Below are 27,748 nucleotides of genomic sequence, written 5' to 3' on the forward strand. Positions count from 1 at the left end.
AATGGTTAAATGTGTTTGATGATCAGAAACATTTTGTGTGACAAACATTTAAAAGAATAAGAAATCAGGAAGGGGGCAAATAGTTTTTCACACCACTGTATAATATAATATATGTGTATATGTATATATATATGACAGCAACACTCATAACAGTGACAACACAATTACATTGACAATCATGTTACGTTATTTTTAAAATGTTTCCTTTACTTTTTCATAACCTCTTTAACACACTACTTCTCCGCTGCAAAGCGCGGGTATTTTGCTAGAATATATATATATATATATATGTGAATGTATGTATGTATGTATATATGTATGTCTATATTTATATATATATATATATATATATATATATATATATATATATATATATATATATATGCATATGTATATATATATGTGTATATATGTAGATATGTATATATTTATATGTATATATATATGTATATGTAGATATGTGTATATGTATATATATGTTTACATAACCTCTTTAACACACTACTTCTCCGCTGCAAAGCGCAGGTATTTTGCTAGTCTATACTTATAAAAGGCAAAGCCCTCACTCACTGACTCACTCATCACTAATTCTCCAACTTCCCGTGTAGGTAGAAGGCTGACATTTGGCAGGCTCATTCCTTACAGCTTACTTACAAAAGTTAAGCAGGTTTCGTTTCTAAATTCTATGCGTAACGGTCATATCTGAATCCTACTTACGTACATATAGACGTCCATAGCCTGCAGCTCGGTCTCCGTGTGAGGCGGGGTTGCGTCCTGCGTCCCCCAGCCTCCCACGTAGTTGGCTGCCTGCCTATATTGCGTCCCATATCCCCACGCCTCCCACGTAGTTGTCTGCCTGCCTATTTTACACGTTTGGAGAACCGCCAATGCCTGTTAAACATTTTAGATTCACAGGTGACGATTTGAGTAGTGGACACTTTGATGTTTATGAATGTTTCAACTCTCAAAAGGTGGATGCGAAGTTATCGATGAAACTGGTTGTATGCTTACAACGCTTGACAGATGCCGAATGTCACTTCAACACAACAAGTCCTGCAAATACTAACGTAATTGAAACAAACCATGAAACTCAAACTGATTATAACAGCAGCAATCCAAGCTATGAGAAAACAGTAAAAAGGAGGCGTGTCAGACGTCGTAGTACATTTTCTGATGCAGCTAGACGGAAACAACTTTGTGACGCTGCCGCCAAATACTCACAGAAAAATCCACAAGTTAATAGACACGCTGTCGCTAAATACTCGCAGGCAAATCCACAAGTTCATAGAGCCGCTGTTGCTAAATACTCACAGTCAAATCCACAAGTTAATAGAGACGCTGCTGCTAAATATTTGCACACAAATCCACAAGTTAATAGAGTTTCTGTTTCTAGGTACGATCCCAAAAATAAAAAGCTGCTCATACGAAAACAACAGGTTTGGCTCAAAAAAGCTGATTGTGGATTTGCATACAGCCACCAAAACTTTGTAACGGCACGAGACTTCAGGTCATGTGTCTGCAAAAGAACCTAATTGAGGCAACTATTTTTACTGGCAGTGGCTCAGGGGAGAGAGTTTTTATTCCTCGTATCCCCGTTATACCCTCTGATCTCCCAATGACAATGACAATTAATAAGTCTCAGGGACAAACCCTACAAAAGGTTGGCATTGATCTGAGGCAAGATTGCTTTTCACATGGCCAAGTGTATGTTGCATGCTCAAGAGTAAGCTCAGCACACAGCTTGGTCATATTACAACCGGAGGGCAGAACTGGAAACGTGGTATACAAAGAGATCCTTAACAAATAATTATTTGTATATTTTTCCTCAGTTTAAAAATGTTTACTTTTCTTCTTAATAACAATTTTAAGGCAGTACTTCGCCGCTGCGAAGCGCGGGTATTTTGCTAGTATAGAATAAATACAAAAACACATAAATAAATTTAGTTTTCACCAGTTGGCAGACTCTCTTTACCTACCTACATGTAGTTCAGTAGAGACATTACCAACTCAGGAATTTTACAAGGTTTGCATCGCTTTGTTGTTAAACGACTTTTTTTAAAGCAAATGTTGACCTAGTCAGGCTGTCAATTAGTGCTGTTTTATTTTCAAAAAGGATTTTTCCTGTGTGAAGTGGCAGGTGAATTATTGTCAACAAAACGTAGGCTCCTGAGAAATAAACTGAAACATTACTCACTCGTGATTTTTCTGTCCATGCGGAAAAGATTTTATTGACAAGCACATTCCAACTTCAAGCATTTAAATTACATCTTGATATACAAGAAGCGCAAAGAATTGCAGCAGCACATCATAACAGACATCAGACTCATATGCAGCTTGGAATCTGACTTAGTTTTGAGCTGCTGTTTAATAGTTGCAGTGTATATACTGTATCTTTGGCTTGGTCAGAAGTATAGCGAACATGCTGTCATTTATGAACAGAATGAAAATCTATAAGGGATTATCTGTTTTAATACTTCTCTCTTGAGCCCCAGAGATCCAGTAAACGAACAGCAGCTTTGAAAGCTACTGAGTACATTCAAAGCAAAATCATCACCTTACCTTGGTATGCTTCAGTAACACATGAACCAGAATCTATCATGCTGTCACTATCAGCTCCAGAAGAACGGTCATTGTTATCACACAGTAAATCGCTTTCTATTTCACACTCTTTACACGCCTGTATTCAGCTTGCTCTGTCACTGCAAATGCTGTGTGAACACCCACTCTCCTTCACCAGCCGCCATTCATGTTTTAGAGTTAAAAGTGTTAAAGAGTAACGGCAAAAATATTCATTCAAAAATGAAAACTAAAAATATTTTTAGTAAATTATTATTTTATTTCAGTTAGTCTTTCCAGCTAATTTAATAGTTTTGTTTAGTTTTAGTTTTTCATTTCGGTTTTATTATTTTATTTCAGTTTACAAAAATGTTTTTTATTAATAGTTTCAATTTTGATTTTAGTTTTCGTTAATTATAATAACCTTGCTCCCCCCTCTTCACAGCACAGTACATAGAGTATCCAACACAATACAATATAACACAGCTCTTCTTCCTTCTCTTTCTCTCGGTCTCTCTTCTTCTGTCACCTCCTATCCTCCTCGCAAGTTTTGTCTTTCACCTCCCGACTCTGGCTCCCTGACTGGTGATGAGGCAGAGCCTTTTATAGTGCACCTGGAAATGCTCCAAGTGCTTGTCGACCTTCTTCTGGCTGTACTTCCAGGAGTGGCGGAAGTGGTTCCTCCAAGGACTTAGCCGCACCTGCAGCACCCCCTGGCGGCACCCACGGACCCCAACAGGGCTGCTCCAAACTATAACTCTCAACATGAACTGCAGGGATCCGTGGTGCTGTAGCAAACCAGGGAGCTGCCCTCTAGTGTCTTGGGGAAGATAGTGACTCCAATATGGTCTCTCTCGCCCTTGGTCGTTCCACCCAGCCAGCATCCCGGCATGGTAATGGCCCTGACCTTCCATCACATGACTTTGATAGATGCTTTGCTGATTCAAGGTTACTGTGTTACCATGGACAATTTTTATACTTCACCTGAGCTATTTGACATCTTGCAGCAAAGAAAGATTAACGCATATGGAACAGTGCGTCCTAACATTTTGTGGCATGCCTGAAGACTTTGGCACAGCTAAATTATAGCAATTTGTGCTAGGAAAATTATAGCAAGCTTAGAAAAAGAGTAAAGTGCTTCCGCTGAAATGGAAAAACAAGAAAGATGTTTGTCTTCTTAGCACTGTACATAATGCAGCTATGATCATTGTACAGGCAAAAGACACCAAACAGATTACGAAGCCTTGTGCTGTGGTCAACTACAATAGCACGATGGGCGGTTTAGATCGTCCAGATCAAGAATTGACTTTCTATCCCATTATCTGGTTTGATGGGCGGCCATGGCGGGATGCCAACAGAGTGGAAGGATCAGGGGAGAGGGCATTGGTGAGGCAATACCTCTCCCTGGGACACTAGAGGGCAGCCCTTCTGGGGTGGATGTGGCACCACAGATTCCTGCAGGGCATGTCGGGAGCTAGAGTTTGGTGAAGCCCTGTTAGGTTTGGTTCTGTGGGGGCCGTCAGGGATAAGCTGCAGAGCTGTATACAGGACCTTCAGCGAACCTGGGAGTGACTCCAGGTAATACTGATGAGCCACCTGGAACACTCCCAGGACCTGAATAAGAGGCGCCGCCTCACTCCACTGAATGGCCAGAGTCAGGAGGAAGAAGACAAAGCCTGAAGAGGAGTGGAGGCGGATGGACTGGTGGCAAGAAGTTACTGTATATTGGTGTGTTGTTTTTTTGTGCACACTTTAGTGTAAATAAACCGGGTGATGTGTTGAACCTGTGTCCTGCCAGTGTGTGTCCGGGGGCTTTGCCCCCTGCTTGCCAACCTCCAGGCCGGCGCTATGCACTAGCCACTTTGTGGTTCAGCTGCTCGTGTATGGGGATGCGGATGTACAATTTAAACAGATTTTTATTTTCATGGGAATTGTTACATATGCATAATAGAACTAACTATTTTACATTACATATTAAAAAATAGTAAAACGTAATAATTTGAAAGTAAATTATATTTCATGTTCCATTAAGAGTTATTCATTATGTTATACGATTTCATTCTGTTTTAAACTTACACTTTTACTGTAAAACTTCAGTAAAAACAATTTTTTGAGTTAAATTTTCATCACTATTACATTGAATTTTGATTCTGTGTTCATGACAATGCAACATCAGGAAAGATATTTCTTGGATACATCCTTCTTTCAACAGTAATTCGGGTGGTGTAAGACCGAACGGTGTTAACAGTTGTAGATATTCTACAGGATATTGTAAGTTGATGTTTTCATCTTCCGCAACAGATAACTGAAAGCAATGATGACTTCTAAACACTAACTGTTTTTTATTGCAACAATGAATAGGTTGATAGTACCCAAAGTCAGTAAAAGGATGCATAATATGTCATTTATTTATACCATTTCTTTAGTGAAAGGAAAGAATAGAACACATGCAGTCATTGTTGCTACGCAAATACAGCAAAGCATCTGGCCAAGGGAAAGAAGTTGCATTATGCATTTATAGTTATGAGAAAAGGTTTGACAGGGTGCTGCAAGAGATGCTCAGGTGAAAGTAAGGTGTGAAGGAAGAGTTAGTGGCTGCACTGTCAGGGCAATGTATGAGGAAGCATAAACAATGGTCAGGATAACATAAAGGCATAGTGAACATTTAGAGGAACAGGGATGTGTTCCTAATCTTTTGCTTTTCATGTAAATGATGGAAGTGGTAAACAGGCAAGTGCCCAAAGGAATGCCAAGGAAGCTTTTTTTATGCCTATCTTGTTTTAATGGTAAAAAAAGAAAAAATCAGAAGTTAGTTTGGAAGCAAAGGGCCGCAAAGTAAATGCACAAAAGACCAAGTTGGTGGTTGGAAGTTTAGAAGGGGTGGGTGCATGGCTGAATGGCATATTTGTTAAAGATGTGGGAAAAACTAAATCCAACACATTTTTTTAGGAAGTGGTTGTACAAAAGGTGTAGTGGTTTGAAGGGTAGTCTGAAGACAGCATGTGCAGTGTTTACACAAAGTATGAGAGAGGGGGACAGAAAGCTGTAGTAGTATACACAGTAAATGTAGAAATTTGCAATGGAATTCTTTTGGACAAAAGGAGGGAAGTTCAGCTACTTTGATGACATGTTGAGTACAGATGAAGGTCTGGGCACAACAGCAATATTCTCCACATTTCTACTTTTGACTTCTAAACAAGTCTACCTGGCATTTAAAGGAATTGTCTATGTGGGCGATGAAGGTGGAGCATGAAGCAAAGCTGGGAAGAATGATCATGTGTATGATCAGATGCACATGTGGAGTGCCATGGAGTGAGAGGAAGACAAACACTGACTTAAGAGAAAGGTTTGGTGTGGAGGCATAAGATGCTGCTCTGAGAAGAAGACTAATGTGTGTGGGAAGTGGCATGAAAGGCATCACATGACTGGGTGAGGAGATGCATGAGATGAAGAGGATCAGGCCAAGAGTGACGCAAAAAAGGACATGCTTGGAGGTGGTGTTGAATGATATGAAAAGTTTGAGTCTCAGTCCAAAGGACACCCAACACTGTGGAAATTAGAGGGAAAAAAAAAATATTTGGTGAGCAGCTGGCTAACATAAGTAAATGCAGAAAATTGCAATTAAACTGGTGATGATGATAAAAGGGGCATAGTGATTCACTGTCACAGTTGTTAAGGAACTGGCCACTTCCCTAGCAGTAAAAAAAAAAATAAAAACATTATAAAATAAAATACATACTGATGATTTTCAATTAAGTTCTGCATTTTGAAATTAAAATTGATGCTACTGATCAGTCTATAAATAATTCAACTAATTTTTTGAGAAAACGCGCATAAAAAATGTACAAAATAAAGTGGACAATCTTAGGCATGAAACCTGAGGTCAGGGAACTGGATCTTTAAGAAGGCAGTTGCTACCCACTGTTTCACTTTGCCATCGCAAAGAAATCACATCTGTAAAATAAATAATTCACGCTAGGCAGACTCCTGTTTCAGGGTAGTATGACTAAGAATTTAAGAACATATGTTAAATTATATGCAAGACAAGAAGTGTAAGCAGACACTTTCATTATTCCACTAAAGGAGTTTTAGTAAAAACAACACATTGCCGACTACAAGTAAGGAGAATTTTCTCTTCCATGTGCCAACTACCATTTAATTTGAATTTTAGAGGAAATAAATTTATTGTGAGTTTTGCTCAATAACAAAATGCATTTAATTAGTATATTAAAATAAAATGCTGCTTTTACATTGACATTGGTAACAAATTTACCTATGGTCACTGTGGCGGTCAATGTATTAATTAAATGGCAATACAGATATCATTGGGTGCATATATTTAAGGTCTAGAGCATTTTTCACTTGTATAATGTTTGTCCCTGACTGATGTTGACTCAATTACATTTGTAAGTCATTTTGGATAAAAGCATCTCCCAAATGTAAATATAAAGGTATAGTAAATAATCAACAACCTAAACCTATCGATTTTAACCATTTTAAATTCCCTTCTGTTAATTTGAAAAAAATTACCAAAAGCAATTTAAATGACCAGCAAAGAGATTATGCTGATGATCACATAAATAATAAATTGATCCTCTTATAGAACCTATTACTGTAGCTGTCAAGTTTGCTGCATGTATTACTGAAAAAATAAAATTATCAAAAATGCCTTTACTTTTTACAAAATCTCAGTGACATGATTACATAAATTTCCCAGGACAGAAATGATGGGGTTCCCTGCCCTTCTACAACACTTGCATTCTTATATTTATGGTACTTACCTACCTAGGCTGCAGCTCTGCTTTCAGAAACACTACATTTAGGCCACTTACTTGGTAGAGGAGAACTTGAGCTAATTTACCACTTTGGAGGTATTGGTATACTTCAGTGCTTCTATGGTTTCCTATTGTTAGTTATGCTTCACTTAAGCCATGTTCATAATTCATTTTCCCAGTTTCTCAGCTGAATGGTATTTGGGAGATATGGTCCATTTGATTTTAAAAAATATATGTAACTGTGCTTACATACTGGATCCTTCCTTATGCACAAGTGACAAAAGTGCAACAATAAAATTTTGTCAAAGGCACTCCTAGGTATGGAAACTTTTGCAACTGATGCTACTGTTTAGTTTTCTGCTCCTTCAGGCTATTATTACATAAATTCTACACTGCTGTACTGCTCCACAGTAATTCAAAATAATCCAAAGTATCACTAAGAATCATAATAATAACAATGCAAATAAAGACAGTTAGTTGTAAGCATAAATATTACTTAAGAAAAATGAAATACCTGCAAGTATATTTCCAGGCCTAACCTTCGTTGCTCTAGCACTTTGGGAACCCAGTTTCTCACATGCTTTGAAGGCATCTCAGGAGTTTTTATGCACTTCTTGAGCTAAAATAAATGAAATGGTTTATCTTAAATAAGCCTTTACGAATTTAACTGAAACTGCCATTGTTGTTCATAAGAGAATTAATCTTTAAAAGATATTACAAAGAGCTACTTTAACTGACATTCCTAATATTTTTTAATTAAAAACTCTAAAGAAAAACATTGTATTTTTCAAAGCATAAAGGAACTGTTTCAAGAATTTTTAATTTATCTCTGTAACAATTAAAATGCAAAAGAACAATATGGCATTGTTTCTTTGCAGAATCGAGACAGACAAAAGTGAACAAGAAAAACAACCATTCAGCAAAAGAAAAAAATCCTCAATAGTTTATTAAAGATCTAATTAGTAGATAAACACATCATTATAGCACTAGGAAAAGAGGAAAACAAGCACAAGGTTGCTCTTGCTTGAAAAGCGGACCTATATTACAGCAGATTTAGTACTGCTAAGTGTAATATGTCATAATCAACAATGATAAATTGTGTTTATACCGCTGTTTCATTACAAGTTGTTGAATGTTTCATATGATTGGAGTTTTTTTTATTTATTACTAAATTCAACACTCTTAATTTTCATTCATCAACACCTGTAAAGAAGTCATCATCACCTTTTTGGTGCACCTTGGCAATATATAATTAATTGTTTTGGGAGAATGTGGAACAAATCAGGAACAAACTGGAGTTTCTACCACAGCCAAGAGGCATAAAAGATAAATACTGCTAGAGTACAAGTGTTGCTGATGATTAACAATCATTCCATGTATGTTGTAACTATAAGCCAGTGATAGAAAGTTCTGTATTTTGAAAATAATAGAAAATATATTTTAAAATAAATAAATAGTAGGTTACCTTTTTATGCAGGGCATGAAACTCGCTGTATCGCTTCTCAACAGAATGCTGTCTGCCATTCACAAGGACATCAATTTTGAAAACCTAAAACAAATGAAAAAATAGAATAGATGAAATAGATACTGTACACTACTTCTTTGATCTGGGAAGACCCATTTAGTAAAAAGCAAATGACAAATGACGTACTCTACTTTATTGGTTCAGTAATGACATGCAGCAGTTATACTTTATTGCTGTAATTCAATTCTATTTACTCTTACTAAACCTAATTCCATTCAGATACATATACTATATAATTGTATACACATATATACACATATACACACACATTATATATATTTATTTATATTAAAAAAACCAAAACCAGATGCATGGAATTTGACTGGATAAAACAAGACAAATTAAGCATTAATACAAATACACAGTATAAGAACAGCAGCAAGTATTTCAGCAAAAGTAGATATAGTTCCATTTCTCAACAGAAAAACAAGATGACACAGCCATCATGCAAACAATCAGTTCACAATTTCAAAGCTCACAGAAAGGGAGTACATATTTAAAGCTCATAAAACACACAGTTGTAACAGAGAAATGTGCAACTGCAAATACTGTACAGATTGTGAAACCTTACAAACATCCCTTGCATACCGGATGACAGAGGCAGTGTGTCATCTGTAAGACAATAAATTCAAAAAGTGCATGCTAGGTTAATTTCTTTCTAACCTGCATATTCATCAACAGACTCAGCTGGACTTATTGTGCAGGATAAAAACAAAGAAGAGGTGAGGGGGAGGAATGGAGGAAGATAATTTTCTAAACACGATGGCCATGACAGCTTTCTCCCCCTACTTCTCTTTCTCTGTACCTTCACACCATTCAGGAAAAAGGTTGAAAGGCCACAGAAAGGCTTTCTCTGTACTCACTAATTACTGCCAACTGACGTGACATGTTTGCGTGTCCAGGGTCCCTGGGTCAGCATCTGAAAACAGATGATGAACGCCACTGTGAAATCACCATTGTGGGGAGGGTAAGGCAAGGAGTCACTTTTAAAGCTAAGAGTATATTCAATTAGGATTATTATTAAAATATATATTACAACTGCAAATTATGCTGAATATTACCTGTATAACTATGCAACTTTGCAACAAAAGGTGCAAACAACATGTCTTTCCTATAAATCACAAACACTGAGAAAATAATTAATCCTATAAAAGTTAAAACAATCTACCAAACATCAACCAACTTAATACTGCCAATAAAATGACTTTTTTGTTAATAAAGACAACAACAAAATACATTTTTGTGCAAGAGTAACCATCATTTACTGAGGGGGTGGTCTGTTTAGGAGCTATGCTTACACTACATATTTTCCATGAAGTGCCTAGCACATATTACTTTGAATCAGTGGTGTCCTGTGTTTTTTTCTAACCAATAAAAATCTTAAGTGTACATAAAAACAGCAATGAGCAAAACCTCTGTTTCATTTATACTTATAAAATATAGCACTCATTAATGAGGTATTATTGGGCCGTTTTGTTTAGAATTAAATTTAATTACAAGGTCAGCTACTGTTCAGGAGGATTTCCGCTTGATCTATTATTAAGAATACAAAAATAAAAAACATTTGTTTTGTCCATATCTGACAGGTATGATTTTATAAACTTATTTCTTCTGAATTTTAATCATTACAAGAGCAAAAAGTTCATTATGAACCCTAAGGCAGAGTTTCTCAACTTGTTGGCTGTGGGGTATTGCAGGTGGGCCGCAGCCGAAACCCAAACTGCTCCAATGGTTACACTCGACTCGTTGTGGCAGCATCGCAGGTGGATCTTGGCCAATCCTAGACAACTTCCCCGACCCTGACTCTGACAACTGTGCTCAATTCAACAAGTAGGAAAATATTTATTTGTCAATAGCGCTTGATTCACGATCTAACGCTCTGGTGATCGCTCGACACACTAGCCCACACACCCCTGCTTTGACAATCATACTCTATTCACCATGGGGTACCTGCTCACTCTCCCCACTGTGACGATCACGCTAAAATCACAGAGCGGGACGCCTCCCTCATACCTACAATGCAAAATGACATGGCATGTTCATACCATTTCTTATACGTTTACCATGACAAGTCCATCCATCCATCCATTTTCCAACCCGCTGAATCCGAACACAGGGTCACGGGGGTCTGCTGGAGCCAATCCCAGCCAACACAGGGCACAAGGCAGGGAACCAATCCTGGGCAGGGTGCCAACCCACCGCAGGGCACACACAAACACACCCACACACCAAGCACACACTAGGGCCAATTTAGAATCGCCAATCCACCTAACCAGCATGTCTTTGGACTGTGGGAGGAAACCGGAGCGCCCGGAGGAAACCCACGCAGACACGGGGAGAACATGCAAACTCCACGCTGGGAGGACCCGGGAAGCGAACCCGGGTCCCCAGGTCTCCCAACTGCGAGGCAGCAGCGCTACCCACTGCGCCACCGTGCCGCCCATGACAAGTCTCATAAACTTAAGTTAAAAAATGTTTTAATATTGAAAGAATTTTTTGAATTTCAATTCCACAATATTAGAACACAATATACAGCTGAATTAAATACAGTATATAAAAGCACTGCTGCAAGGCTGAATAGCCTTTTGTATTATTTTGTATATCATAATCTTGTAGTCTGTGTTGAAAAGTTTTTTTAAACCTTGTAATAGGATATTTGACATTAAAATGTATCAAATGTATCTAAGTAAAAGTGAACGAAATTAGTCATTGGCTGTTAAGACATAACATGATTAAATTCTCATTACTCCAAGATATGTTATTGAGCATTTCCAAGAAATACATCTAAATTACATAGAATTATCAGGCATGGTGAATATGAATAGCCAGGTTCCTCACTTTAGTTTCTACACTATAAGCTCTTTCCCAAGGATGGCTTAATGAGGTAATTGTCTGAAATGAAAAAGCATAACATTCTCGAACTAGATTAATTAAATACATTGCCAAGGAAAGCCAGAGTCTATCCCTTGATATCCATTAGACAATTGCATAGCCCAGTCACGCGCGCACACACACACACACACACCCACAGGGCCAATATGGCATCACCTGTTAGCGTAATGTTCATGTGTTTGGAGATGTGGAAGGAAAACTAATCCACAGAAAACACAACAGACATGGAAAGAATGTGCATGCTCCAAACGGATAATATCTGAGTGTGTGATTCAAACCTGTAATCCACCATTCTACCCATTGAATGCAATACAATCAGGAATTTGTTGCTAAATGAAACGTTGCTTAAACCATTTTTTCTCCAAAACTTCTAAATCTGGATTAAGTGGGTTCAGAAAATAAATGGATGGGTGTTAATACTAGGACAGTCCTGGCTTGACTTAGTCCTAGTGGTTTTTCCTGGTTCTCCGACTCCTAATTTTGCTTTGTTTCTGATTACCCTTTTTAAAATTTCACATATTCCAGTCATTTTTCTTTCACCTACAGTATTTCCACTAGACACTTTTACTTCCCAGCTAAGTGCCTACAATACTTTAAAAGGTTACTCTCTTCTATACAGATTAAAGTTCAAGGTTTTTATTGACTAGACAGACAGACAGACAGACAGACAGACAGACAGACAGATAGATAGATAGATAGATAGATAGATAGATAGATAGATAGATAGATAGATAGATAGATAGATAGATAGATAGATAGATAGATAGATACTTTATTAATCCCAAGGGGAAATTCACATGAGGAATATGTAAACATTATGCCATCTAAGTTGCACCCATATACATAAGAATAAAAATCAAATTGAAATAATAGGCTAAAGATTTCACAAAAAATTTAGAAACATTCACAACATTTAAAAACAATTTGACGGTGTGGGTCAGCTCCATGCTCCCCCGAGATGAACGGGAAAATGAGGACACATACACATGGCAAGATGTATGTGCAACAGTGACATGATTTTACTAAAACAAAGTGTTCAAATATTGCAGTGCAAACTTCATTCATTAAATAAATAAATAACCCATTAAAACAGTGCAGTCTGGAAGTTAACATCCCCAGGCAGGAAACTGTCCTTTAAAACTCACTGCACAGTGCAACCCTTTTGAAACAGACAACTCCTCTGCTTACCTCTCACAAGGCATCGCAGCAGAGGAGATGCAAATCTGACCAGAGGAACAGCCTTCCATCCTCTTCAGGTTCAGGTCCATACTGTTCCATGGCTCCCAGTAGGGTGCTGCGTCAAACTTCATCTTTACAAGGCTTGGGTTCCTGCCGCCGTCTGTGGTCCCAGTAGGGTACTGCACCAAGTTCCCTCTGGACTTACATGGGAGCAAGCACCATATCACTCCAGCTCCCTGAGTCGATCAGCTGGAGTGATCCACTATAGCAAACCTGAGCTTTGGCCTCACACTCCCCAAGGGACTGTCTTCCCAGCTGTGTATCTTCACTCTCTCTCTTGTTTGGGCCCTTCCCATCTTCCTGCCTGCTTCTCCCTATTCTTTAACCTCCATCCTTTCTTTCCCTTCATTTTTTTTCATCTTTTCCTTCTGCCATGCCGACTTCCCCTTATATGCCTCCGTGAACACAGTGCCTCAATCATGACTTGCAAAAAGCATGTGCAGGTGTGCTTCATCTCAACTACTCCACCAACCTCCTGCAGCTGCGCAAGCACGCACACTCAAGGATTGAGCCAGCTGTTAATTATTTATTTAAAAAACTGACCTCTTCTGCTTTACCATGGACCCAGTATTCCACAACAATACCTTGATAACAATAACTAACAATCTGATAATAGGGCTTGACCTAGACGTAATTGGTTGAACCCTAAAATCTGTCCTATAGAACTGTAGCAAGGAGACAAAGAAAATAATCAGAAACCAGGGAATCTAAAGCACAAGAACCAAATACACACACAAGATTTATTTTTAGTTGAGGATATATGTGTGTAAACTCACATAATGATGCGTCTGATATACTTCTTTTTATATTGGCACATCGATTATTTTGATTACGGGGTTTCCAGAGACGTGTTCCACAGCAACTGATACTATGTCACAATGATGCAAACTTAATATGGCATTGCAAATAATAATAATAATAATAGCTAAAATCAATAATAATGGAAGCTAAAACAAGTGTTACGGAAATGTTAAAACACACAGACTCATAACAATAATCACCATATTTACCATGTACAGTTTTACAGCTACCTGTCCCTCTTCATGATGGTCATCTGGGCGATGGGGGGGTGTCTGAATGATTTCTAAATGGTCTTTTACCAATCCCCTGATTGGTGCTGTTTAATAACCTTATTCCATTTTTGACTCACATTTACTATTTTCTAAAAGTCCATTATTTAAATATTCTGATCATCTATATCAAAGTTCGTCATGAAAATTTCTCTAGCAAGGACTAGAAGTAGGCAGAGATCACGGTTGGCACTGCTTATGGAATAACTGCATACCATCCAATCACTATGGTTTCACTCTGTGGTTACAGTCTGATATATAAAGCCACTAAAATTATTTATGACTTGTCACATCTTGCCCATCCCATGTCCACTCTCCTTCCTTCTTCAAATGGTCAATAAAGATCAGGACTACTAGATTTCATAATGGTACAGAAGCTGCGAAATGCATGAATTTAACATGCTGATCTTAAATATTTTAATGTGATAAAAGCAAGTTTGTGTTATATACTTCATGACTGGGGCTTTTGGGAAAGGATGATTATTGTTGCTCATGTGCTGAATGTTTTTAATAATGTTTTATTTTTATGAGCTTCATGGCATAAAGAATTTACTTCAGTAGGTTGGTTTAAATTTGTACTTATTAACTTGTGTTGCACCAGGAAAAGAAGACATAGTTAACCTCAATTCAGGAGGAAAACCTTGATTGCAGTATTAGTAATAAATACAATTCAAAAACCTGTAGGGAATGAAGATAATGATAAACTGAAATGAAATGAATGTGGAGTCTTCCTCAGACAATGATTGTGTAAAAGCCTACTTAGACTTATCATAGTAAACTGGTGAAAATGTACAGAAGCATTTATACTATATGTTTAGAACTTTATTTGAAAGAATTTATAGCACTATGTTTATCACTTTTAACATAGGAGTTTTTCAAGATTCAATAAAGCAAGACAATACAACTTTAAATTTGAAAGTCCACGGGGCTGAATGCTACATAGTTCATCTAAATAACAAAGTAGGGCATTGTTGCATAGCGGTTTTTAAATATTACATTAAATTATCAAAACCCATTTTCACTTGTAACAACACTGAAAAAGCAAGTGCTAAGCATGCCCTACAAAACTGCGTTTGCTTTCTGTTCTGATGAACCCATGGGAACCTGCTCAAAAGATTTATGGCACTGAATCTGAAAAATATATCCATTCTTTAAGCATACATTATCCATACAGTACATAAGTAAACAGTAAAAAATACTTTAAAATTACTTATGATGACTATTTAAACAGAATGATTTCAATAAGATAAATATGGTAGAGTTTAACATTGTAAGTCTTAAAGACAAAAATACATTATCTAAATAATATATTAAAAATAAACTTTAAAATATCAGGGAAGAGGTCATACATAGTCTTTACAAAAAATGATGTAACTCCCACATAGCTACCACAAACACTATAATACAAATACATTTTACTGTTGCAGTGTAAATCCCATAATGCTGAGAAATTCTAAAAATACACCAGTATTATTGCTCCTTCCTAGCTTACGTGTTATAACCAGCAAACAGATCCCTAACCTTTTCCAAAGTTGCAGATGAAATGTCAGTGAAAGACCCTCAGGTATAAGTTAGAGACCTAACTGGACAGCACTATGGTATGAATCACTGTCGTTCTAAATGTGGAATCAGCATTTCCAGACTCTTTCTACCTGGACATTTAAAACGGAAAAAGAGCTGCTCCAAGAGGTTTCGTATTGATTTTTTCTTCCGAACAAAGAGACTTACTGAGATACATGATACATCATAATCAGGTAATTTGTACCTTTGCTTCAACAGATGAACGCTGGTTTCAACAAAAGATGTCGACTTGCAAAAGTATGCACCACTTCCATTTTTTTCTTAATGTATGTCCCCCACCTCCCCCCCCCTCCAGAACTTAGAATAGGAGGTCAGAGTTCTCAACTACATTATTTATAAACTCAAAACTCAGAAAGCAGACCTCTGTACATCTCAGCAGTGTTGGTGCTAGAGACTTAAAAAAATTATGCAAAGTGGTCTTTTTGGAGAAACCCATACAATGCTTTTAATCATATACTATAATGCACTTTCAGTTGATTTGTTCCAATGCTAAAAAAGCTTAACACATACAGTAAAAAATGTTTTCTTATATAATCTCTTATTCAGAATTAATTAACTTCAACTAAGCTAAATAGTGTGCTTATTTGCATTCTTGGTTACGGTGGAGACTATCAGAAAAAGACAAAGTATATTCCCTCTATCCCCAGCTAAAATATGTATATCCTGCATTGTGTCTTAATCTGTCTTTGGGTCTACTATTTATAGCTTACATCTTACACACTTCCAAACAGAATTGACTAGGGGGCACCCTCATTAGATCCTTACACACGGTACTTGGCATCTATCACTTTTGTGCAGTACCAGCTGTGCTCCAAGATCCTACTACATTTTTATGTTCCTCAACTTACTGGAAGTGAGTTGCAACTATATGGACAAATCTTACATGTGCTGATTGATTCTTTCCATTGCTAACCAAGGTTTAGGACCATAGGATGGAAATGTTGTAGGACTAGCAAGAAAGATCTCATGCATCACAAGCATTGCCCAATACAGTGCCCACAATATTGCCATAATTAATTAATCTAGTAATTGACAAGTTACCCACAAATGTGACCATGGATACAAACTCTGTGTCAACACTTGTGCTAGTTGTTCCCCAGATATCTGCATGGAGCCAACCACTCTCTTCTAGGAGATAATAGGATACAAATTTTGTGGTGCTCATAAACATTCCAAACAATTCACACGTGGTTAATGGATCACTCAAGTCTACAACTCAGACAAAAAAAAGACCAAAACAAGAATAAAAGAACATCACTATTTTTAATTAGATAAGTTGGAACACTCAAGTTAGAAAAGTAGATATAGTCCAAACAACGGCTATACCTTGATATCAAGCAATACATCGAATAAACTTAATGTATCTACAGCTCCTCACCCTCACACTCTTCCACTTTTACTAGATAAGTTATTATTGCAGCCATAAGTTATCTTCATATCTGTAGTGTGAACTGGCATATATCACACAAGGACCAACTGTGTGTCCGATTTGCCATGTCCAGAGTTAAATCTGTATTCATCCTTCAGAGGACTGGAATCTCCTTTTTAGTTTGTGGAAAGAGGATTTTCCAAGCAGGGAAACCTGAGTAATCTTTCAGTAGCTGGAACACCATGCACTTTTGCCACTCTCTGAAAATCATAGTCAACTAAACTAAAAGTTTTGCTTGTAGGCCTCTGCTACATGTTAAAGAGTTCAATTAAACTAGAGAACCCCAAAACAGTCAACATTTCTAGCCAGATTACATCCATTACCATAGTTCATATAGCTTTGCTACTGCAGAGCTTTTTAAGCACTACTCTGACTTCAAGCAAATAACAGTACTAAACTCACAACACAATTCTGGCACTGCCACCCCTAAGGAGAGCTGGGTACAAAGGTGCCCTGTGTGTTCCTTTCACCTCTTTACAATATCCTAAAATTGAGAACACTCTTTCCACGCACATGCTAAGAACAGCCAGGGAGAAATCATTCTTACTACATCAAAATTATAAGAAACTCGATGAAGCTGCACAGTTCTTTACAGCCTCACCAAACTCTTTCTGCATGGTGGTCTTTGTTAAAAATATGTTTAATTGTCAGTGTTAAACTAGAAGGAAATATTTGCTTTGCCTTTAAACTAATACATTGTATCATTACTTTCGATGGTATTTGATTTACTGCATCATACAAAGCAATGTGTTTTGCAAATTATCTCTTTTCTGCAAGCCTTAAGTATTTTTTTTAACATTCACAAATTTCATTAGCTAATTTCTATTTCTTTTACATGCTTTATTCCATTTATTCATTTACTTTGCTTGACACTGCACTGGGAACATGGGCAATGATATTTCCAGACATGACTTGTACGAAGTCTCTTATCTGTTCAATAAGGAGAGATGCCAAAGAGCATCAGGTCTGTGTTTGCATCCTTCTCTTGGATGGTCCAAATCAGTTTTCCCAATCCCTTTCAACTTGAAATGTTGTCAATATATAGATTGTCCTGCTTTCTAATTCAGTGAAAAATCTAGTTTTCCATTAGTCTCTGCCTTTCTAATTTTCAGGACAGCTTTACTAAGCATAATTATTAAAGGCAGATTCAAGAAAGCAATTACTGAACTACTGGTTTGTATCTTCAAAATCTTAATAAGGAGTAAGAAGTTGCAATGGGACAAATCTAAAGGAAGACAGAAAAACATTCCTGTTAGTTTAGTACATTGGAAAAAAAGTAAAACAAATGCCTTCTGAGTTAGTCTGTGTATATTTTTCATCAATCAACTTTACACTGCTCCATTGCAATGCCCCGGCTTCTACAGTATATGCAAGAACTACTAACAAATTTCAATGTGATGCAAGTTTATAATTGTTTTATTTAGTATTTAGAATCAACATTTTATCTAGAATGTCTTTAAAGTAATTAAACAAACCTGGATAATATTCACTTAATGGTACTTCGGTCTAAAAGCATAATTAATTTTCTATACCACTACTCTGTAATGATCATCATCCCAAGCTTAGAATAAATGATTTCAAGTTCAAATAGCAATGTGAAAAAAAGATATGTGAATCCCCCCCAGGGGACTGGGCCCTTATTTACCAATATTAAACCACTCTATGAAAATGAGGTGTTTTATCTCTTTGGACTAGGCCATATCTATCCAGTGTTCTGTTCCAGTTTCCTTCTGTTCAGCTCTTAGTAACTAGGCAATTTTCTGTAGTATGTTAATGATAAATTTTGCTATAAAAATATAATTTAACCTTATACAAAAGCCTGCTTATGTGTTTTGGTTTAGCTTAGCTTCTCTAACCCTTATTCATACTGGTAAACTGGCCAGTGGAAAAAAGGAAAAAAAGAGTATACACCCACTCCTTCTCCGTAATGAGCAACACCAACCAACAATAATATCCCTTGTGGCAGATGGCCGGGGGTCCTGCCCAGTCGGGATGCCTGGAGGAGCAATACATTCCCCGGGCCATGAGAGGGCAGCCGCCCTGGTCTGCGTGGGGGCCACGGGAGCAGAGCTTGGAAGCTCAACCCAGTTGGGGCCCGTGGTCACCACCAGGGGGCACCCAGATACTTGTGGAGCCCTGGAAGGCAGTGCTTCCGCCACACCAGGAAGTGCTGCTGGACCAGGGATGGTGTATGCCCAGAGTGCTTCCGGGTGCAAGGGCAGCACTTCCGCCACACTGGAGAGTGCTGCTGGAAGTCTGTCATCGAGCACCTGGAGCACATCCGGGGAAGGCCGCCTCAAACCATTCCAGGAGCTGGAGTCAGGTGGAAGTGGACAGAGCTTGCCTGGGAGGAGTCGGAGGCGAGAGGATAGGAAGAAGAAAGGAGTTTAAAGGACTATATTTGGGGATTAATGCACTGGGGCTTGGATGTGTAAATAGGGGTGTGCAATTAAAACGTGTATGTTTTTAAGACGTTCTGTGCCCGCCTGTGTGTGCCGGGACTGAGCCTTTCCACACCTTCTATCAATCTGGTCCAAAAAAAAATAATAAATAAATAAATCTAAGTAAGCCTAATAATGTTAAGTAAGTAAGCCTAACAAATGACTTATTTCATAGAATACTTTGTTACAATAGACACATCGTCATGGCATAGTGGTGCTGTTAGTGCTTCTGCCTCACAGCTCTAGAAGCCTGGGTTTATGTTTGAGTCTGTTTTTAACTATGTGTTGTTTGCATGTTCATCCTGTGACTTTTTGAAGTCTTCTCTGTTTATGCTTTTTTTCTGTTTCAGGTGTAAATGGATGTTTCACTAAAATGGCTTGATGCTCTATGTAGGTTAAACTCCTGCCTTGCACCCGATGCTGCCACCCTGAAATTGGATTATATAGCTTAAATGAAGAATGGAAGAAAATCACCATACATTTCATCAGTTTTCATACTGTATATACTACCTGCAAGAGTTTTTCCTAACTATTGCTAAAAAAAAATTCATAATAAATATGAAGTAAGAGATATTTAAAATATGGAAGAATGTTTTCAACAATTTTTGGGTGGCTCTTGACATTTGAAAACAAAACTGAGTTTGGCCATTTCAGACAGAATGATCCACTAAGCAATTAATGCTACATGAATTAAACATTGAACTTTTCTTGAGAGGGTCTATGCATACCTCACAAATTTATTTTGTTCTTTAATTCAATAAATTCCTTAAGGTGTTAAAATGTCCTTGGAAATTCTTCTAAAAACCTGTTACATTTAGAATTTAGAATGACTTTTATTAATGCCATTGCATATAATCAGTGTAAGTGAGCCTGCAGTGTGGCCATGCTTGACTAGTTCACCCTGTTTAGGTGAAGAAATAAAATACAATCTAGTCAATATTGTGGACTAACTAGCCACCACTATACATAACATGATCAACAATAGGCTAAGCACCATGATTGTTAAGATGGAGTTGCAGGAATATACAGTTACATGCATTGCATTCATATAATTTAAAAAGTAACCTAGTAAATAAAGACACATAAAAATCACTATGAGCCATACAAACATTGACCACCAAAGCCTCCTTAAAATGAAATATTTGCATAAAATGAACACATACACAAATTACCACCCAATTTTTTCATTTAGGTAGAATGTCCTTCTATATAACGGGCCCCAGCTCTAAATGTGTGAATTACACATATAGTACTTCAAGGCCAGCCAAAAGATGCCATATAAGAAGTTTTTAGTTATACTGGGTACATAATTAAATTAGATTCAAACATAAGCCCTGAGAAAACCCCCGATCAAAGGGGTAAAGTTTTGTGTGTTAGGCTGTGGCATGTGTGCCTTATCTCTGATACACTGAAACTGCTGCAGGACTCCATTATAGGACCGGCATTCACTTTTATTAAAAAAGATTGTTAAGAATCATTAAAATTTTATTTAATAAATATATATCATAACTCTACATTGTCATCAAAACCTAAAAGTAGACTTGCTTTCCAATATTATTGATCTTAGTAAATGCTTACCAGCAAGTAAAAGCAACAGTTACTAATTACTTTTAGTCACTCAAGAACATTCTTTAACCATTTTTTCCTCTCTTTCTCTCTACCATATTCTCAAACAATGGTGAGTCGGAATTCACTGTAAAAGGGAAAAAATGGTTTGCGGTGCCATATCACATACTCTGCATTTTATTTTTAAATTTCTTAGCATTTTTCCTGCATACACCACACCATAGAATGTGCATAATGAGCATTTTGATATTGCAATGTAAGTGACCTCCTGCAGGCAGTCAAAAAATGTAATCAGCACAGTTCCGATTTGATGTCAGGTGTACAGAGTCACATGCACTTAAATTCCTTCCCAGCATCTTTCATCACATAAAACATGTGCTAGTTTTCATGTCTGCAGTCATGATGCTTCTTGGTTGCTAGGCTTGTCACTATGCATTCAAAAACTAATTGTAAAGTAATAATTCAATATTTATTCTAACAATCTAAAGGTAGTTTTCAAAAGGCCAAGGTGATTGTAATAACCCCAGCACAAACTCTTGGCGGAGACGTTTTACCTTCAATTGAACTAATTGTTTAACATGACCTTACTGTCCACCTACTCTTCAGTCAAGAAAACAAAAAGCAACAATTTGTGACAGTAGCAACCCTTCAGAAAACAGATGGCATGTTAGGCTCTCATGCTATGTTAATGTAATCATAGAGATTTTTAAAACAGGAAAATTACACAAGTTCTATAAATTAAATGGATGCCTATTTTTGAAATACTTTAGGCTCTTGCTTATTTTTCCATTTCTTGCTGTCACTCTGCCCATGCTGTTGTGAAGAATGTTGATATTTCCCTGTAACAATTATTGCAAAAATCCAGTGCAGGATGCATGCTGAGACACGACTTAGAGGTCTTCACCAGGGGATAAGAATTGGCAAGCATCACTTTGAAAAGGTCAGCAGGTCTTGCTTTCAATGAAACTGAATTTTGACTAATTGAATGCTTTACAATATAAAATAGTACTTTAAAGTGTACCATATGACAGATACAGATTTACCAAAGTCAAAACTAAAGGGAATAACTCAGATTTTACATGATGCAATTATCTTTCATTATTTTAAAAATTCAAATTCATTTTGCTATGGAAATAATTTTTCAAACTATGTTGTGTTTGTATATGCACTAAGAAAGATTTTTTATGCACATGTAATGCAGTAATTACATACACACGTGTGTTTTTAAACACCCACTGCTTTATTCAGCATCAAGGATTTTTTCTATGTTTCCAGACTCTCCATGCAGAAAGGCAGAGGTTTTCCAGCCACATATTATTGACTAGGCATTATACAGGACATGAAAAATGGGCAGCAGGTCAATCATACCGGTTTTGTCTTGGTAGATTATTATATATTGCTCTACTTTCCCTATTGTATTATTAATATGTAGCCTTTGTCAGAATGCCTAATCTCACAGACTTACCACTGTTTATAAGGTATTATAGTATATAACTTATTCCCACGTTCCCTTCTATATCTATAGGCAATTAGGTGTAGTAAAAAGACAAGCAGGAATTAAGTTACACATAAAACAATGTATTATTGGTAATATTCATAAATAATAACAATATGCAAAGTACATTTGAATATTGGCAACCATACAACCTGATTAAATGGTGATGTGTAGTTGCAGGCGGCACACAGACTTGTAGTTATTTAGAATGTCTCTAGTTATGGCATCATTGGTGCTCAGCTTTCTTCAGAACAGGCCGTATGCCTGTTCCAATATGGCTGCTAAGCTGTGGTCTCCATTGTGTTGTCCTTTCAGTTCATGGTGTGATGGTCTTCATCAGTTTGGTAAGATAGATACTTTTTCATCATATGTTGGTTAGTAAGAGATGCTTCTTTCAGATGTTAGTAAGACAGGGAGAATGTGGTTGAACAAGCAGATTTATAGATTCTCTGTCCAACCCCTACAGCCAATAGGGCATCATAGTACTTAAAGGTCTCTGAGAGAAGCCAATTCCAAGCAAGCATACCTCAGACCAATGGGGAAATACAACATCTTAATACCTGCCATCCCCCAAGATTGTTTTGTCTTTATGGCTTTCTTGCGGGGGTTGAAAGACTTTAGCAGAGAAACACTTGCCAAACTGGTTTAAGGCACACCCCCCAACTCTGTTGTAAAATTCAAAAAGACTCAGTCGTAAAGGGGGGGCAAACACGAATGCCTCTCACCAAAGTAACACTAAATTACATTGCTTTGCCTAAATTACAAATAAAGACATACAAAATATTTATCAAGTTATATGCAAAATCTCACATCACAACAATACCTCATACCTATGTCTAGTTTTATGATTATGGGGATTTGGTTTGTGCAGAGTCTAGACTCCCATTTCTGCAAGCGATATGTAGAGTAATTTCATTTCTATTTTGAACATTATTTTTTTATCATCATTTTATGTACATTACCTGTAGCCATTTTGCTTTTTTTTTTGTTTACAGCGGGCACTAGCATTATGTGCTTTGTTGTATGGTTGCAATGCTTGACAACTAAGGACTACCTCTATTTAAAATGGAAGCACACTATTATCTGTGTCCAAGTTTCTGCAATTAGAAATACAAATTACATGTGTTAGTTACTTAAAAATGAATTTTGTAAATGAGGACTTTTGTGTGTTTTCTAAACTGATTTTTGGCATACATGTTCTTGCTTTCTCAGATCTGATGTATTTGTTCTCTCTGCATATTTTAACTTAGAATTCTTTGTAACGTAATGGACTTGGCAGCAATAATATTTACTCTGTCCTTGTGGCAGAACATCTGGAAGTTTTAGATATTTTAAGATTTGCATTTTGCTTATTTTTTATCAGAAATATATAATAACTGTTTTTCCTACACTGACATTAGAGCTGCATAGATCTGGAAATATACTTTAGCATCATAAATTAGTTTATCTGAAATAATACAGAAGGAGATCTGCAGCAAACAATACTAAGATATTGTCAGAAATAATACACCACAATACAGAAACTCTGACTCAGGATCTGAAAAGAGCTTTTTTTTTGTTTCTAAATACTGTAAAAAGAGAACAAAGTTAAGTAAAACCATTCACCACAACAAAAACAGACAGTAACTGAAAACTTTTCACATACAGACAGCAGTACATGACAGTAGCTCTTGTTCAATTATTTTTAAGTGTTTAATGTGCTATTACTGTCACACCAGTTTAGATTACATATTTCTTGAATTCTATAATGTTAAGATCCTTAGTTATTAAGATATAGCATACGTTTAACATTCAAGTATAGCTTCACTCTAATATTACAGAATGTTAATGTTTTCATGTAATGAACATTAAATGTATATTTAAATGAATATCTAATGTTAACATACAGTAGAGAAACTTATTTATGTATTTATTTATTTGGATTAGAGATTGACAATTCACTTTATGGTCAGAAAAAATTTTCAAAAGCAATTCACAGTTCCTACGATTGTGATGCCCAATGTCTGCAGCAAATGGGCACCAACCACTTTTGGGACATCTGATAGTCATGAATCAAGATGGACCAGGGTGAGTGAGGAGACTGAAGTACAGTGATCCCTCGCTATATCGCGCTTCGCCTTTCGCGGCTTCACTCCATCGCGGATTTTATATGTAAGCATATTTAAATATATATCGCGGATTTTTCGCTGCTTCGCGGGTTTCTGCGGACAATAGGTCTTTTAATTTCTGGTACATGCTTCCTCAGTTGGTTTGCCCAGTTGATTTCATACAAGGGACGCTATTGGCAGATGGCTGAGAAGCTACCCAACTTACTTTTCTTTCTCTCTCTTGCGCTTTCTATGATCCTGACGTAGGGGGGTGTGAGCAGGGGGGCTGTGTGCAGCTGCTTCCTGAAGGACATGCTGCACGGAGCTTCGCATACTTAAAAGCTCAAAGGGCACGTATTGATTTTTTTTATCTGTCTCTCGCTATCTCTCTCTATCTCTCTCTCTCCCTGCTCCTCACAGAGGGGGTGTGAGCTGCCGCCTTCAACAGCTTTGTACCGGCGGTGCTTCGCATACTTAAAAGCCAAAAAGCTGTATTGATTTTTTTTTTGACTGCTTGCTTTGCACTCCTTTGAAAAGGAAGATATGTTTGCATTCTTTTAATTGTGAGACAGAACTGTCATCTCTGTCTTGTCATGGAGCACAGTTTAAACTTTTGAAAAAGAGACAAATGTTTGTTTGCAGTGTTTGAATAACGTTCCTGTCTCTCTACAACCTCCTGTGTTTCTGCGCAAATCTGTGACCCAAGCATAACAATATAAAAATAACCATATAAACATATGGTTTCTACTTCGCGGATTTTCCTATTTCGCGGGTGGCTCTGGAACGCAACCCCCGCGATGGAGGAGGGATTACTGTAGTTTATTTAAAAAGAAAAAAACAAAAAAAAAACAAAAAACAAAGAATTAAAATGTCACAGTGAATAAGTTAAATTAAACCAGTTAATAAATAAGCCTTCTTTACAATTGTGCCTTTAAAAACAGTGACTTTGGGAGTGCAGAATTTCTATAAATAAATTCCAAGCAATCCTTCATGAAGTACTCTTTTTCCTCCATCGTCAAAACATTATAATCCCTTTTGCTTAGCCCGCTACATCCCGACCGGCCACCTCAGTTGGTACACGGCTGACCCAAAATTGGTCGGTGCCCTGAAACTCCTGAACTGCCACCTTTGTTGGTGCTATGCAGTTCATTCAGCTTTTTGCTCTCTGCACTGATGATATTACATGTTCTGCATATTGCTCCTGCAGCCCTTCTCCATTTTCTTCTACTTGCCGTCAGAAGACTCAAATATAGACATACCCAAAACCTCTGCACCAGCCATCAGTCCTGCTCTCTTCTGTTGTTCAACAGAATGGGTACACAAGAAACACGATCTCTGCCAAGTGATTGCTCTTTTGTTTCTCTTCTTTCTCTTCCCTTCCTCGTTCTTTTCCCTTTTTTGATTTCTTTTGTTCTGCTCTCAAACACTAACTCCCCTCACTTTTATTTCGTGGTTATAGGATAATTATGAAGATTTCAATCTCCTTTGTTACTTGTATCAACTTCTATTGCATCTCATAGCACAAAATGAATTCCAAATGCAATTCAGATAAGCTATCAGACAGACAAATGCCAGGCACCAACACCCCACAAACATCTAATGCTAGGCAGCCTATCATGTTGTACATTTTTGTTCATAACTAACATGTAAGCAGTTCAAAAACATATTAACTTGGTCACAGTGAGATATTCATCATTAATTATAGCCAAATAATCAAATACTAAAGGGTATTCTTGCCAGATTGGTACACTAATCAAGCATGTATTTAATTTCTGTAATCTTAGGACAAAATGACATCTCAACCTACCACACAGACACACATACTGTATATTTGGAAAGATTTCTTCTACCTCTTACCCCATATCCCTAAATTGTATTTTTAAAATATAGGTACCCCATTAACTCTGACCAGAAGTTAAATAAAAGTTCAAGTGGAATTTTACCATTCCTGTGTTATTTGTATTTATTGTTGCTTCAAGTAATGTTTTTACACGCATTCATTGTTAATGCCATATCTAACATTACAGCTTGAAATTCTGAGAGCCTGTAGAAGTCAAAATGATGTAAAAAGATTAACACTTAAAAGGTAATGGGAAGCAATCAGCATCACAAAAAGACAATTTTATCAGTTAGTGAAGCCCAAAAAATAATTTGAGTTTGACCCTGCTGTGAACCAAGACAGTCACTTTTGATGTATTTTAAGATCTTCCTACCATTCAGGAAGGAGTTTAGCTTTGTACAAACAATGGAAATGCTGGTCCTTGGTTCTTAATGCACATTCAAGGGCAGAACATTTCCATCAAGATATTGTGATGCAGGTGGGAAACAATTCAAATTAAATTATCTCTTATAAAGTCTTCAACTATGTCTCATACAAATGTAAGACATTTGGCAGATTTTATATTGAGATCAGCAAGCTTATCTTGTACTGATGCAAGCTATGTGGAAGAGATGGTGAAATCTAGGAAGTGAGGGAGGAGTAGTTTATGTCTATGTTCGACTTGAATTTATGTCTGTGCGATGGGTGGCTATAGTAAATCCTGGTAAGATTTACTTCGTAATGTATTAAATTCTGAAGATCTTTAAGTGAAGGTGTGTGGTTAAACCATGTGCACTGATATATCAGCCCTTTGTTTTTGTTTTGCACTTTTTACTATTGAAGGCAAAATTGTGCTGCTGAAACTATAGTTGACGCCTTAAAGATGTCCTAGACAACTAACTAGAAACAATTAAGAAAAACAAATTAAGCCACAGTGCAAACCAACACTGAACAGTTAAGATTATTTCATACACAAGATTAAATCTTTCATCTGTATTCAGAGAGAAGATATAACAACACTTGTACTGATTTTCTGCAGCATAGGCATTTGGTGGTCAGAAAAGCTTCTTGAGTTGTGGAGAAGCAACAATTTAAACTTTGGTTTACTTTGGCCCCTGTTATGGAATGATAAAGAGTGCAAAAGCGGAAATATATACAATATAAAGTTAATTAACTGCCAACATAATGTTTACCAGCATTTGTATATAAACGAAACACAAGATCACCGAGAAAAACTACCTTAAAACTACCATATTAGATAAAAAAAAAAAAA

General features: G+C 37.0%; 1 protein-coding gene across 1 annotated transcript in view; it reads right to left on the reverse strand.

Moving 5' to 3' along the window:
- snx24 (sorting nexin 24) overlaps positions 1-27,748 on the reverse strand; it is a 247,675-nt gene that overhangs the window by 101,356 nt on the left and 118,571 nt on the right. Inside the window, exons 2-3 of the mRNA XM_028805249.2 lie at positions 8,797-8,880; positions 7,846-7,950 (exon numbers count right to left, since the gene is read on the reverse strand). Coding sequence (XP_028661082.1) covers positions 7,846-7,950; positions 8,797-8,880 — 189 coding nt within the window. The remainder of the gene's footprint in view (positions 1-7,845; positions 7,951-8,796; positions 8,881-27,748) is intronic.

Source organism: Erpetoichthys calabaricus, chromosome 7, assembly GCF_900747795.2.
Source record: "Erpetoichthys calabaricus chromosome 7, fErpCal1.3, whole genome shotgun sequence".
Lineage (NCBI taxonomy): Eukaryota > Metazoa > Chordata > Cladistia > Polypteriformes > Polypteridae > Erpetoichthys > Erpetoichthys calabaricus.